Raw genomic sequence first — 13,793 nt, forward strand, 5'->3', positions numbered from 1 at the left:
GCGGCACACCTAGGGGGCGCGGCTGATGCGCGAGCGAGGGAGTGGTGGTGGAGGCAGGGGTCAAGGAGGCGCGCCGCAGCTGCGCCTAGCATTGGGTGGCCCAACCGCAGCGCCGGCGCGCCCTCATCTCGCGGCGCGTTTTGCGCGCTGTTGGTCTGCTGATGTGCTTGCGCGATGCGCGCGAAGAATGCCTCGCGCACCGCTCCGCTCTCCATCCTTGCCACCACCACACTCTCGGCCCACAGCTAGCCATGCTCGGGCTGCATCCCGCGCTCATCGCGCTCGTGGCCGGCCTGCTCGTCTACTGGCTGCTGGTCGCACGCAGCAAGCTGCGCACCTCTGCGCGCCAGCGCGCCTTTGCCCTCGAGGCTCGCCGCGCCCTCGGCATTCCCGACGCCGACCGTCGCCCGCTGGACATTGCCCGCGAGGCAGCCGAGGCTCGCCGCCGCACCGCATCGCTGGCCGTGGCGCCTGCGCCTGCAGCGCCGCGGCCCGACGCCGCAAGGGCGGCCGACGCCGTGCGCTTCCGGCCCGTCGCCTCGCCGGCGCCCCTCGAGCCCGCCAGCATCGCCGACGAGGAGCGCAACCCGTACTTGCCGCAGCCGCCGCAGATGCGCGAGCTGGGCAAGCGCGGCAGCTACGTGCCCGCTGCCTCGCCTGCGCCAGGCACGCTCGCGGCGCTGCGCCGCCGCCCCCCGGCCAGCGGCAGCTTCTCGCAGCCCTCGCCGGCTCTGACGCGCAAGCGGGCGCAGTCCGATGCCTCGCAGTCGTCGCAGGATGACGCAGCGCGCAAGTTCCGGCGCACAGCGGAAGAGGACGCCGAGACAAGCAGCGATGCCGACGAGGAGATGCACGAGGCGCCAGGCAGTGCCGTCTCGCGCGTCCTGGCAAAGGTGCCGCGCCTGCAGGAGCAGTCGAACAGAAAGCGTCAGGCGTCCGAGGAGTCGGAGCCACAGGACGAGCGCGAGGGCAAGAAGATCAGGACCGGACGCGATGAGGAAGATCAGGCGGCGGAGGACGAGGAGATGGCAGTGCTCAGCGGAAGCGGAAGCAAGGCGGACGAGACAAAGGAGGACGACGCCATGGAGGGCGCAGATGAGGGAGCCGACGCCTCGATGGACTGGACGCCCATGTCTCCGCCGCTGCGACGCGGCTCCGCAGCACACGCGGCTCGCAACAAGCGCTCGGCCTGCTCGCCCGAGCCGAGCAAGGCGGCAGCGGCAGTCGTGCGCAAGGTGGCGCGCAAGAACGCCGGTGCTCGCATGTCGTCTGAGGCGGCCCAGGCGCGGCACATGCCCTCGCCGCGAGGCAAGGGCAAGCGCGAGCCGGACACGGACGAGGACAGGCACATTGGAGAGACGTGGACGGATCTGAACGGCCTCAACTGGCGGGTCGAGGAGGACGGACAGCGGACACGAGAGGCCGTCGTGGTGGAGATGCGCAGCAAGTACAACATGGTGAGCGAACCACATCGATGTCCAGTGCCGCTGCTGTTCTGACGCTACTCTGCCAGCCCAAGACCTCGGTGCACCCCGACGCCAAGCTCATGGTGCCCGTGCACGTCACACGCTTCGTCACCGAGGCAGAGTACGCCGAGCTGGCGGCGCAGAAGCGACTTGGCTGGCAGGAGGCCGAGCGCGAGGAGGAGCGCGAGCGCCTGCGGCTTGCCGAGATTGAGCGCGCCGAGGCCGAGCGACGAGTGATGGACGAGCGAAGCGTGCGCACGCCCAAGGTGAGTGCAAGTCGTAGACTGCTGAGCAGCGGAGGTTGACTTGAGACTTCGCAGAAGCTGCGGGCTCCCACCATCTTCACTCAGTCAGCCTCCGGAGCGCCGCTGCGCGACTACCTGAGCGCATCCCGCCGCGTCTCTGGTTCTCCGTCCGCAGCCTCCAGCATGGCCGCCTCGACCTCACTGCACGAGCTTCGCGCCTCTTCCTCTTCCTCATCTCTGCGCGACTCCATCGGCGCCAAGCCACGTGCGCGCATCTCGCTGGGCGGCTTCACGCCCGAGCGCAGCTCTACGCCGGGCCGCAACCGCATCTCACGCCCGCAAGCCAGCACCATCGACGCCGAACAGCGCCGCGAGCGCGCCGAAGAACTGCTGCGTGCGCTCAAGGAGGACGGCTTGCGCAAGAAGGAAGAGACGCCGCGGCCGTTCTTCGGCGCCGAGGCCAGCGGCGCGGGTGCCTCAGGCAGCGCTACGCCATCAAGCCAAGCAGCGCACATCTCATCGACAGCTGCTCCGGCTGCCGCCACTACGTCTCAGCCTGCTTCTTCGGGCTTTAGCTTTGGCGCGGCGCCGAACCCTGCTTCAGCTTCCTCTGCCGCGCCAGCCGCCGAGAGCAAGCCGGCATTCTCCTTTGGAGCTGCGCCAGCAGCATCAGCATCGACAGCCGCGCCAGCGAAGCCCGCAGCCGCCTCTTCGCCCTTCACGTTCGGCGCCGCTCCAGCAACCAGTGCTCCTCCCGCCGGCGGCGGCTTCACCTTCTCGGCGCCAGCGCCTGGCGCTGCACAGCCGGCCAAGAGCGTGCCGACGTTCACCTTTGGCAAGTGAGGCCGGCGTCCTTGCGTACCCGCCTCTGTAATGCATCTAGCCTGCATATGTGCGCTGCTCTCGCGTGTCTCGTGTGGCCTGTAGTCAGAGCTTCGCTGGGATGGAGAGGATATATGTTTTGCTCGCCCGTGGCCCAGCGTTCAGTCTGCCGATGAGCAGCCGCGGCAGCCTGGGGTCGCTGGAGCGTCAGCAGGGCGTCCAGCAAACGTAGCTGAACAGCGCCAGGGCACGCCCAAGCCAGCACCATGTCCGCGCCAGCACGACCGCACTCACCGCAGTGTGTGCACTCGACGATCTGCCCCTTTTGCATCTGGCTTTTTGGCACTCTGCAGATGCACGTCGAGCCGGCATGGCCCATGTCCTGCGGAGGAGGCATGTCAGAGATAGCACGTTGCCAGCTGTATACACACACGCCCACGCACCCGCGCCTGGATACACCGCACGCAGCACAGCTTCTCGTAGCCTGTTCGCTTCCACTTTGCGATCAGACTGAGGGCGGACGCGTGAGTGCTTGGCCGGGGACGAGACAGAGACAGACCAGCAACTGTGGCACAGCAGGATCTGGCACTCCTCGCTGCGCCTGAAGCGCGTCTCTGCAGAGCAAGCCAGACGCACGCCCCGCCTGTCCGTCGAGCCAGCTGCCGGCACGAGGCGCATCCTCGCCGACACGAGGCGCTGCTCGCCTCCTCGCCGGCCACTTACTTGGCATCGGCGTAGCCCTGCTTGCAGAGCCAGTCGTACAGCTCGCGCGAGATGGCCTCGCGCTTGTAGTAGAGGTCGTAGATGTAGCGGCTGCGCGTGTGGCTGATACGCATGATGCCCCACAGGCTCTCGGCCTTGCGCTTCCCTTCGCCGTCCTCGTTCTCGGCGTCGCGCATGGCGCGGTTGTAGTCCTCGAGGATGTCCTCGATGTCCTCGAAGCCCTCGGGCGGCGGCGCGGTGCGCGAGGTGCGGATCTTGGGCATGGCGTGAGGGGGAGAGGATGGAGGCGGGAAGCAAGCGCGAGGGCCAGAGCGAGGCCTCGAGGCACTCCTCCACCGGCCTCGAGAGGCGCCGTGGGGAGCGACGCGCTGCTGACATAAGCACGCCCCCGTGCGCGCGCGCCGCGCCGACATGCACACCCAGCCTCGCTCACTGCGCCGACCTCCTTTCCCTCCACTCGCTCCTCTGCTCAGCCCCACTCTGCGCCATGCCGCGCGAACGCTCCCGCTCTCCCAAGCGTTCTCGCTCGCCTGAGCGCTCGTCGCACCGCCACGAGCGCTCGCACGGCTCCTCGTCGCGCCACGCCCGCGACGGCGACCGCGAGCGCGACTACGAGCGCGACCGCGATGCCCGCAAGCACGAGTCGTCCTCCTCGCATCGCCGCGAGAGGAACGACAGGGACAGAGACAGCTACAGGCGTCGCTCGCGCTCGCGCGAGAGGGGCGATGCCGCGGAGAGCTCTCGCCGGCGAGACAAGGACCGCGCGCGCTCGCGCGACTCGTCCGACGACGACGAGGAGCGCAAACGGCGCAAGCGGGAGCGCAAGTGAGTCGCAGCAGATGCGGTAGCGCTGGGATAAGCCCAGCCGAGCACGATCGAGTTGACGCCGTACGTGCCGATGGTGAAGATGCCATGGCGACGTAGCGGCCGGCCGTCTCGCTCGGCGACTTCGCGCCTGCAGCGAGCCCTTACTGACTCGTGCGCTTCAGGGCCGCAAAGCGAGCGTATCGCGAGGAAGAGGAGGCGTCGGCGCAGCGAGCCGTCGCCGCCGAGGCGCTGATGTATGCTGCCGATGCCAATCCCTTCAACGATGCCGACCTGGGAAGCAGGTTCAAGTGGGGCAAGAAGGAGGAGAAGGAGAAGAAGCAGGGCATCAGCAGAGTGGAGGCGGATCGCCGGGATGCAGAGAGGAGGCGGGAAGCGCAGGTGCGTGCTGCGAGGGCTGGCGGCGAGGGGCCTGCCTGGCAGCTGACGCACGTTCCTTCCGCAGGAAGAGATCGCACGCCTCAACCAAAAGCGTGCCGAGCGCGAGATTGAACAAGCGCAGCGCGAAGAGGAAGAGGCGCGCATGGCTCGGCTGGCCGAGTCGGCGGCCATGTCGGAGTGGGTCGCGCGCGAGGACGACTTTCACCTGGAGCAGAGCCGCAAGCGCAGCGCCATTCGCGTGCGCGAGAACCGCGCCAAGCCCATCGACCTGCTCGAGATCAACCTCAAGTGGACCACGCCGCGAGACAGCAGCAAGGAGGGCGAGGAGATGGAGGAGGAAGAGGCGGGCCTCGAGATCGACCTCGACGAGCCATACGCGATCCTGGAGGTGCGTCTCTGCAGCGATGCCTGCTGTGCTAATGCTGACTCTGCCATGCAGAACCTCACGCTCGAAGAGACAGAGGAGCTGCACCAGGACATCCAGATGTACCTGACGCTGGAGAAGGAGGAGCGCCATCTCGACTTCTGGCGCGTGAGTGGGCCTGCCGCACTCTATTGTCGCCCACGTGCTGACGCACCCCGCAGTCTATGATCGTTGTTTGCGACGACAAGCTCGACGAGCTGCGTCTCGCAGCCGAGCAGCGCTCCGGCGCCATGCCGTCGACGCGCATCGACCCGACAGTCAAGGCTGAGATGGACAGCATGTTGTCGTCCAAGTCGCACGCGCAGCTCGTCGTGCTGCAGGACCAGGTGCGCGCCAAGCTGCGCTCCGGCGAGATGATCGACGTCGAGTACTGGGAGGGCCTGCTCAAGTCCATCGTCGTCTGGCGCGCCAAGGCCAAGCTGCGCGACGCGCACGAGCTCGTGCTGGCCAACCGCATCGACTATCTGCGCAAGAAGCAGCGCAAGGACGCCGAACGCATGCAGGAGGAGCTGCTGGCGCAGATGGAGGACGACCAGGCCGTGCATGCCGAGGAGCGCGGAGGCGGCGCCGATGCCGACGTCGCGCAGCGCGCCGATGCGGCGAGCAGCTTCGAAGCGGAGTGGGACAGCTCGATGGAGCCACGCAGCTTCCTGCAGCAGGATCTGCCGTACGAGGAGCGGCAGCTCGAGACGACCGATCCGGATGAGGATCGTGCCGCGCTCATCGTCGCCCGCCGGCGCATCATGCAGGCCACCTTTGTGCCGCGCACGCGCAAGCAGGTCGCGCGGCCGGCAGACGCCGAGGTCAAGGGCGAGGACATGGAGCTGCAGATGTGGAAGGAGGAGCAGGCGGCAGACATGGACGTCGAGGAGGAGGTCTTCGACGCGGCAGAGGAGCTCATGGAGACCAACTACAAGTGGGAGGACAAGTACCGGCCGCGCAAGCCGCGCTACTTCAACCGCGTGCACACGGGCTACGAGTGGAGCCGCTACAACCAGGTGAGCAGCAGCGCAACGCTGTGCGTCGTCTTCGTCGGCTTCTCGCTGTGCTCACTCCGCTCTCGCAGACGCACTACGACAGCGTCGAGAATCCGCCGCCGAAGGTCGTGCAGGGGTACAAGGTGCGCTGCTTGCTGTCGCGACACATCCGCTGCTCCTCGCTGACATCCATCTGCCAGTTCAACATCTTCTACCCCGACCTCATCGACAAGACCAAGGCGCCGTCGTACCGCGTCAAGACGGACCCCGAGGACCCCGACACGGCGCTCATCATCTTCACGGCCGGCCCGCCGTACGAGGACATCGGCTTCCGCATCGGTGCGTCGTTCGCGTGTCGCGCTGCTCGCCTTGCCCCCTGACGTGCTCCCTCTGCTGCAGTCAACAAGCCGTGGAATCAGTCGCATCGGCGAGGCTTCCGCGCCAGCTTCGACCGCGGCGTCATGCAGCTATACTGTGCGTCGCGATCGACATGCGATGCCCGCTGCCCTCTCACACCTGACCTGTCCTCTCGCAGTCAACTTCCAGCGCCAGTTCTACCGCAAGTGAGGCGTGAGCGAGGCAGTTGTGCGCTTCGAAGAGGCAATGTCAGGCCATCAGTCATCAGTTCTGGAGCGGTGAGACAGGCTGGAGGCTAGGATACATCGTCGTCGAGACGGAGCGAGACAGAGCGGGATGGAAGCGCAACTAGCGGAACAGAGGGTTGAGCCTGCTCGAGCCGATGCGCTTGCGGGCGAGAGACGCGAGAGACTCGCTGATGCTGAGTGCGGGCGACGAGGCGCGAGTTGACTCCGGCGGCGCTGGAGGCGGCATCCTCTGCGACGCCGACGACGGCTGCGGCTGCGGCGGCTGCTGCGGCTGCACGAGCTCATGCTGCACGAGAATGCGCACTGACAGCTTGTAGGTGCTGCGCTCGGGGAAGGGCAGCGGCTCGATGGGCCGCGTCTCCGGGTTGAACACCTTGTCCAGGCCCAGGTGCTTGTAGGGCAGCTGAAGCGCGCTCTCGCCGTCGAGGACGGCTACGGCGCTGTGCGACACCAGAGGGCGATAGAGCGCGTTGGGAGCGTCGACGCCGTAGAGGCGCCATGGCGTGTGGTCCGGGCGGAGTGGTTTGCGCGCGCCAGGCTCTTGGTTGTACCACGCCTGGTACTCCTGCGCGTAGCTCTGCATCTCGCCCTTGACGACGGCGGCGCCGAAGACGGTGTGATGGCTGAGCTTGATGCGCTCCGACAGGCAGATCCACTCCTGCGGCAGCAACTCGTGCATCTTGCTCAGCACAGGCAGAAGGAACGTGTCGCGCAGCTCATCCAGCTCCGTGCCATACGACGAGCCATTGAAGCGCATCAGCCACTTGTAGTGTGCCGTGAAGGAGAGCTGGCAGAGACGTGTCTGACGGAAGCTGGCTGCGGCGAGCACGGGCAGGATGGCGAGCGTGCCGGCGCCAATCACGAGCTTGAGCAGGCCGTTGGCAACGACCTTGATCTTGTCGTCGCTCAGCAGCAGGTTGTCGAAGCGGGAGAGCAGCTGCTCGTTGCGATCGTGCACGGCTGCCAGCACAAAGTAGATGAGCCGCTCGAGGCTGCACGGTCCGCCCTCGCTGCGCAGCCAGAGCTCCTGCTTGATGACCTCGCGCGTCGAGGCGTGCAGCTGGCTCTGGTCCTTCTTGAGCACGGCATGCGACAGCTTCCACAGCACGCCGACGGCGCGCTTCACGTTGACGGTGCCGTCCGAGGTGTAGCGCTGGTAGCCCTCCGCCTTGCGCTCGTTGCGCAGTTGGCGTCGATCTCTTGCAGTCAGCCCTTGAATGTCTGGCTCGTCGTCATCGACGAGGCTGGCAGCGCAGCCTATGCCACAGCCCATAGCTGCGAGGATGCGCATCATCTCACCAACGGACGAGGTGTTGCTGGGTAGCATCGGAGCGGCTTCTGCGTCCGGTGTGGCTGAGCCTGCGCCGCCTGAGCCGCTGGCAGGCTGCTGAGCATGCTGAAGAGCGGCTGAGAGCGCTGCCTTCTTCAGCGCTTGAGCCTGACGCTTGGCGACCGTGGGTGCGACGCGACGCTGTCGCTTGACGGCGGCGGCGCGCACTGCTGGCGCGGCGCTTGGCTTGCCCGGCTTGACGGCTGACGTGCGCCTGCGCACAGGTCGTCGGCTTGAGGCCATCGACGACGACACCTGCGTGCTGCTGAGCTCGTCGGACTCGGAGTCCGACTCGGAGTCCTCGGGTGGGCGAGGCGCAGGCGCGGGCACGAAGGGCTGAATGCCGCCGGCCAGCTGCGGAGCGGCAGGCTGCGCGGCGGGCGGAGCGACGACGGACTGAGGCGCAGGTAGAGGGACGACGACGGCGGGCGGCTGAGGTGCGGCCGAGTTGCTGCCTTCTGGGATGATGAACTCGACGCCGTTTTCGATGTCGACAAGCTCAGCGAGGCGAGCAACGTCAAGGTGGAACACGCTGGCGCGCCGAGGATCAGGGCGTGAGGCGAAGGCCCAAAGCAGCAGCTGCAAGCACAATGATGGCGTCAGCAGCTTGCACTCCTCTCGGCGTCGCACTGCTCCCAGCGTCACACTCACGTCCTTCTCCTTCTCTGCATTCTCCTGTTGACTGCCATTGAAGCTCTGGCTCGCGCGTAGCGCGGCGCCCAAAGTGCCCATGCGCAGCGGGTAGCAGCGGTGAAGCTGGGCCATGAGCTCCTCGTACTGCTGTCGAGAGAGCTGGAGGGGTGACGGCGTGGTCACGTCGCTGCAGTCGCGCTGGCGCTGGTCGCGCGGCAAGCGGCTGATGTGAAGAACCGGCATGGTCTAAAAAGGAACCGTTTTGGACGCGACGTGCGAGGGGATGAGGGCGGGAGCAAAGAGACAAGTGCGGCGCTCGATGTCGTGTGGAGCAGGCGCCATTTCGAGGCAACGTGAGTGCGTCGCGCGTGCGGCTGTGGGGCAGGCGGCTGCGCGAGCGCCGGCGCGCGCCGGCGCGGGCGAGGCTTCATCAGCCAGCCGCGAATTCGCGGCAGCGACGGCACTTCGGCTCGGCACTTGCTGGTCAGATCCCTGAAGGGCTTGATTGAGGCTGATTGACGGCAGCAGATGCAGCACAGCAGCATCAGGCGAGCGCCCTTTGCTGGTGCTGCTGCCGGCGGGCTGCTGACGGCCGCGGCGACTGATGACGAGCGGCCCGAGCACTCGACCTCGCTCATTCGTTGCTCAGGGACAAAGGCGTGCGGCGAGGCCTCGCGCGCCGCCCTTGCCGCTGCCGCCGTTGCCGCGCTGATCGACTCTGCAGCGCGCCTTCGCGCCGCCGCCGCCGCCTCCGACTGCTCCTCTTTCTCGATCGCTAGCGAACCAAGCGCCACTCCGACTTCAGCGAGGGCAGCACCTCAGCAGCCGTGCTCTACTCGCTCCGGCCAGAAAGGTAAGCTACAGGCTTGGTACAGGCTGGGCACAGGCGGAGGTCGCTTGCAGATTCATGCGCTACGTGCACGGGCCGTAGCGGCCTCGGCTGCTTTCCTGCGCGAAGGAGGACGATAAAATGGTGAGGGCGCGATCTCCCCTGAGGACAAGAGACAGAGTGGCTCAGCAGAGCAGCATGCAGAGGTAGCAGGGGAGGCTCAGGAGCAGCAGGCAGAGAGCAGAGGTGCAGAGCAAGAGCTAGCAGGAGCACAGACCTCTTGCCAGACTCATCACCACTGAGGTCGGGCCTCCTTTGTCTGAGGATCGAAGCCCTTATCGAGAGGCCAGAACGTTCCCTTCCTTCTCCTCTTCCTATGCCTGAGGCTGAGCATGAGCAGCAGCACCAGGCCTCTTCCTCCATGCCCTGTGCCCTCTGCTCGGCCTGCCTCTTCTCTGAGTCAGCCTGCTCCAGCAGCAGATCAGGTCTGGCTGCTGCTAGCTGTCCTGCCCCTATCTCTCTCTCCCTCTGTCTCTATCTCTCTCTCCGCCGTCATCTCACAACCTCGAGCACGCCATCACTCCTTTGTCCACGAGTCATGAGAGACAGATGAATAAAGCGACAACCGTACGAGACACAGAGAAGCGAGGGGAGGGGAGCAGGTGAATGATCTAGATGCGAGGCGGGAAACGAGGGCGGCGCACAGGCCGTCACGCCCTCATGCCTCCGAGTGCCGCTTCTTCTTCTTCTTCTCGCTCGGCGTGCCCTGCTCTCCATTGGCCTCGTCGGCGGACCGCTTCTTCTTGTCCTTCTTCTCCTTCTTCTCGCTCGCGGGCGTTGCCGGCACGGCAGCGGCGGCAGCGGCGGGTGCCGGCGTTGGCGGTGCTGCGAAGCGGGTCACGGTGAGCCAAGCGGACATGGAGCAGGACGTGCGATCGTGCGAGACTCACCAGAGCTGGCTGCAGCAGCGGCGGCCTTGGCAGCCTTCTTGAGGGCCTTGCGTTCCTCCTTGCTCAGCTTGCTCTCCGCCTCACTCTCCGGCGGCACGGATGCCGACGCCACGCTTGCCGGCGCAGCCGCCGCCTCCATGCTCTTGCGTGCCTTCTTGGCCGCCTTCTTCTCCTCCTTGCTCATCTCCTTTGCCGCGGGCGCAGGAGAGTCGACGTCCATGGCCGACACATCCGGCACGGTGCTCTTGGCTGGTGTGGCGGGGGCGTCTGCCGCGGCGTTGTAGCCACGCGCAGTGCCGGCAGAGTAGGCGCTCTGCTTGGCGCCTGCTCCGGCGCCGGAACGCAGACCCTGCACGTCAGAGCGCGTCTCGAGGCCGCGCAGTCGCGCCTCGAGCTTGACGCGAGAGTCGAGCCCGATGGAAGGCGTCGGCTCGGCCTCGGCGTCAGCCAGTGCATCGAGACGGATGGAGAGCGCGGCCTTGGTGGCGACCATGCGTGCCATCTGTGCAGGCAAGAGGGTCAGCATTGCCTCGCCGCAGTGCAAGGTCATCAGCACGACGCACCTTGCCCTTGAGCTTCTGAGGCGCTTGGCCCACCAGCGACGAGTGGTAGATGAGACCGTACTTGGGCGTGTCGTGCTTGGTCTTGAGCGCGCGGAAGAGAGCCTTCTCGGCGCCGAGGATCTGCACCGTGCTGCGAGTCCGAGCCTAGCATTAGCGTGTGCGCAGCAGGGAGCGATGGTGCAGCGCGACTCACGAGGCAGGGTGCTTGGCGAGGTTCATGAGGCTGCCGGCGTGGCTGATCAGACGAGCGCCCACGAGCTCGCCGACGAGGGCGGTGAGGTTGGGCGCAATGTTTGCCATGCGCGCCTGCAGATAGGCCCAGAGCTGCGCGCGGTATGCGCCAATCTTGACGACCTGTTCCGCCAGGCTGGAAATGTGGCTGAGGTCCGTGTCGCTGATCTCGGTGCCCATGCTGATCTCGGCCGCCGCCTTGAGCGTCTCCTCGAGCTCCTCGGGCAACACTTCGGCAAAGTCCGTCGTGCTGCACGAGGTGCGGAAGCCCATCGCAAGCACACACTTGGAGTAGGCCAAGTTGTCGGTGATGAGCTTGCCCATCTCGGGGAAGTGCCAGCCGTACCATTCCTGTGCGGCGCCGTTAGCACACGTCGAGCTGTGTGGCATGGGCTCTGCCGACGATGGCCTCCTCCTGGCCTCGCTTCGCCCCGACCCCCCGTGCTCGTTGCCGCACCACTCACCTTGACGCGCATGGCGTAAATGTTCAGCTCCTTGTCGAGATCATCAAGCAGGCCCACAGCCTGCACGACCATCGTGTCGACCTTGTCGGGCGAGAACTTGAGCTTGTAGCGGCTGAGCGAGTGCGAGAGACCGAGGCTCATGGTGCTCAGGTCGCGCGGGTCCAGCGAGCCCGACGCCGAGGCGCCCTCGCCGGCGCCGAGCGAGAGCAGCGGCGCCAGGTGCGTGCGGATGCCGCGATAGAGCTCCAGCACGGACGAGTCGGACACGACGGTGATGCCGAGCTTCTTTGCGATGGCGCCGCCTGCGAGAAGGGGGGGTCAGTCTGGTGAGAGACAGACGTGTCCATGCATGCCACCGCGACGCACCCAGCTTGGGGTCCGTGACGACGAGCTCCTCCTTCTGCTTGGCCTCGACGACCTCCTTTGTGAGGAACTTCTTGAGGCCCTTGCTCATCTTGCCCTCGCCCAGCGCCGCCACATCCTCCACCGCCTCGGCCGTCGAGGCGAAGCGGTGGATGGCACTGAGCTTGATGAGCGCGGCGGCACTCTCGGCCGAGTCGAACTGCTTGTGTAGCTCGCCCGACGAGAGCGCGCCCGGCTGGGCAAGACGGAAAAGACAGAAGCCCACTGTGTGAAGCGTGAGTGGGGGCGGCGCGGAGAGGGGGGCGAGGCGAGACGCACCGGACGTCTCGAAGAGGACGAGCACCATGCTGGGCGAGCACGGCGGGTGGGTGCGAGGCGGGCGGAGAGGAGCGCGCAACGAGCGTGCAAGCAGCGAGCGAAGGGCTGCTGAGGAGCGCGAGAGCGAGCGGAAGGCGGTGAGAGTGGGCAGCGGCGACGTCGTCGAGAAGCGAGAAGCGCAAGGCCGCCCGCTGCTGCCCAGCTGCACGGCGCGAAGATGTGCGCCGCACGCCGCGCGGCGGCCGGCTCAGGAAATTGGCAGGTGCAGCACGTGACATGTGAGGGCGTCTGGCCGGCCGGGGCTGGAGTGGGCCGGCTGCGCGACTCCTCTGTTCCCACGCGCCCCGGCTGAGCTTGTCAGATGCGGCGCCGGCCGCGCCGCCTGCTGCAGCTCCACCACCTCCTCCTGTTCCCCCCGCGTCGCGCCTCACCAGCACCGGCACGCTGGCGCCATGCCGACCGCCGCCGCCGCGACGCTCGACGACCCCGCCGAGATTGCCGCGCTGGCCGTCGACTTCCTGCACAGCCTCGACAACCTGCCGCAGGAGGTGGCGCATCGCGTGCGCGAGATCCAGCACAAGGATGCCAAGCTGCACGGTGCGTGTGGCGTGGCCGTGCAACCCGTCCCTCTCTCTCGAGGCGGCCAGCGTCTGACGCGTCTGGCCTCAACTGCAGAGCTGCTGGGCAAGCTGGCCGCGCGCGAGACGGCACTGCGCGAGCTTCTCGCGCGGCCAGCAGGAGGCAGCGCCGCCGCCTCCGCCGCGCCCGTGCTCTCCGAAGCCGACCGCATCAAGGCCGACAAGCTGGCCGACAAGATCCGCGCCGACTATCGGCGTGCCGACGAGTGGAGTGCGGCCAAGGAGGAGGCCGCAGTGGGCCTCTGGCGCGCCGTGCACGCGCACCACAAGCGGCTGCAGGGCGAGATTGACAAGATCTCGCCGGCGCTGATTGCCAGCGTGGCGAGCAGCATGCCGGCGGGCTCCTCTGCTTCCAGTGATCTCCTGGGCGTCGGCGGCGTCCTCACGCCCGGCGTTGCACCCGTGCTGTCCGGCCTTTCGACTTCCCTCGCCGACATTGCCGCCGCGGCGCTTTCCGCCTCTGCCTCGCGCCACTCCTCGCCCTTTGCGCCGCCCGGAAAGAAGGAGATGCCGCCGCTCGTGAGAGGCTCGAGCTCCTTGGCTGCTGCTGCACGTGCGGGCACGCCCAGTACACCGACGGGTGCCAGTAGGAAACAGCAACGCCCGAACGCCACTGCTGCGACCGCGCCGGGAACGAGTGGAGCGGCGGTCAGGAACGAGGGGGATGTTAGAGTGGAGGAGGAAGAAGAGGCGGAGAAGGACGAGACGATCTACTGCTCTTGCCAGCGTGTCTCTTTCGGCGAGGTATGTACCTGTTTCCCCCCTTCTCTCTCTGCCCCTCTTCTTCGCTGACCATCCCCTCTCTCTCTCTCTTTCTCGCCAGATGATAGGCTGCGACTCCGACGCGTGTCCCTTTGAATGGTTTCACCTCTCGTGCGTGGGCGTCACCAAGCCGCTGCCGACGACGTGGTACTGCAACACGTGCAAGGAACGCATGGCGCGCGAGGAGAAGGAGGGCGCCGCAAGAGCGCCGGACAAGGGCAACAAGAGGAAGAGGAAGAAGGAA

The 13,793-nt window shown here is 66.9% G+C and overlaps 7 protein-coding genes across 7 annotated transcripts in view; 3 read left to right on the forward strand and 4 right to left on the reverse strand.

Moving 5' to 3' along the window:
- Positions 1–224: 224 nt before the first annotated feature.
- FA09DRAFT_362954 (hypothetical protein) lies at positions 225–2,611 on the forward strand. The gene is made up of 3 exons (XM_025745532.1): positions 225–1,457; positions 1,514–1,732; positions 1,787–2,611. The coding sequence occupies exons 1-3, from the start codon at positions 252–254 to the stop codon at positions 2,552–2,554; spliced, it is 2,193 nt and encodes a 730-aa protein (XP_025595591.1). The 5' UTR covers positions 225–251; the 3' UTR covers positions 2,555–2,611.
- Positions 2,612–2,652: 41 nt separating this feature from the next.
- On the reverse strand, positions 2,653–3,545 carry FA09DRAFT_332223 (bud site selection-related protein). The gene is made up of 4 exons (XM_025743367.1): positions 3,257–3,545; positions 2,977–3,043; positions 2,828–2,915; positions 2,653–2,723 (listed from the first exon to the last, which is right to left on the reverse strand). Exons 1-4 carry the CDS (start codon positions 3,517–3,519, stop codon positions 2,695–2,697), a joined length of 447 nt encoding a protein of 148 aa, XP_025595592.1. The 5' UTR covers positions 3,520–3,545; the 3' UTR covers positions 2,653–2,694.
- Positions 3,546–3,700: 155 nt separating this feature from the next.
- FA09DRAFT_332225 (hypothetical protein) lies at positions 3,701–6,494 on the forward strand. Its single transcript, XM_025743368.1, has 9 exons — positions 3,701–4,081; positions 4,246–4,462; positions 4,527–4,850; positions 4,902–4,994; positions 5,048–5,884; positions 5,953–6,006; positions 6,064–6,202; positions 6,263–6,337; positions 6,399–6,494. Exons 1-9 carry the CDS (start codon positions 3,744–3,746, stop codon positions 6,428–6,430), a joined length of 2,109 nt encoding a protein of 702 aa, XP_025595593.1. The 5' UTR covers positions 3,701–3,743; the 3' UTR covers positions 6,431–6,494.
- Positions 6,495–6,568: 74 nt separating this feature from the next.
- FA09DRAFT_362957 (hypothetical protein) lies at positions 6,569–8,674 on the reverse strand (the record flags this gene model as incomplete). The annotated part of the gene is made up of 2 exons (XM_025745533.1): positions 6,569–8,377; positions 8,450–8,674. The coding sequence occupies 2 exons, from the start codon at positions 8,672–8,674 to the stop codon at positions 6,569–6,571; spliced, it is 2,034 nt and encodes a 677-aa protein (XP_025595594.1).
- A 526-nt stretch (positions 8,675–9,200) lies between these two features.
- Positions 9,201–9,773, reverse strand: FA09DRAFT_146975 (hypothetical protein). Its single transcript, XM_025739159.1, has one exon. The coding sequence runs from the start codon at positions 9,681–9,683 to the stop codon at positions 9,264–9,266; it is 420 nt and encodes a 139-aa protein (XP_025595595.1). The 5' UTR covers positions 9,684–9,773; the 3' UTR covers positions 9,201–9,263.
- An 84-nt stretch (positions 9,774–9,857) lies between these two features.
- On the reverse strand, positions 9,858–12,351 carry FA09DRAFT_322732 (Nop domain-containing protein). The gene is made up of 7 exons (XM_025741063.1): positions 12,150–12,351; positions 11,835–12,095; positions 11,469–11,770; positions 10,967–11,355; positions 10,774–10,903; positions 10,211–10,712; positions 9,858–10,145 (listed from the first exon to the last, which is right to left on the reverse strand). The coding sequence occupies exons 1-7, from the start codon at positions 12,175–12,177 to the stop codon at positions 9,979–9,981; spliced, it is 1,779 nt and encodes a 592-aa protein (XP_025595596.1). The 5' UTR covers positions 12,178–12,351; the 3' UTR covers positions 9,858–9,978.
- Positions 12,352–12,601: 250 nt separating this feature from the next.
- FA09DRAFT_344354 (hypothetical protein) overlaps positions 12,602–13,793 on the forward strand; it is a gene marked incomplete at both ends in the record, with an annotated part of 1,638 nt that continues 446 nt past the window's right edge. Inside the window, 3 exons of the mRNA XM_025744648.1 lie at positions 12,602–12,746; positions 12,825–13,531; positions 13,611–13,708. Coding sequence (XP_025595597.1) covers positions 12,602–12,746; positions 12,825–13,531; positions 13,611–13,708 — 950 coding nt within the window. The remainder of the gene's footprint in view (positions 12,747–12,824; positions 13,532–13,610; positions 13,709–13,793) is intronic.

The sequence above is a fragment of the Tilletiopsis washingtonensis genome (assembly GCF_003144115.1).
Source record: "Tilletiopsis washingtonensis strain MCA 4186 unplaced genomic scaffold FA09scaffold_23, whole genome shotgun sequence".
Lineage (NCBI taxonomy): Eukaryota > Fungi > Basidiomycota > Exobasidiomycetes > Entylomatales > Tilletiopsis > Tilletiopsis washingtonensis.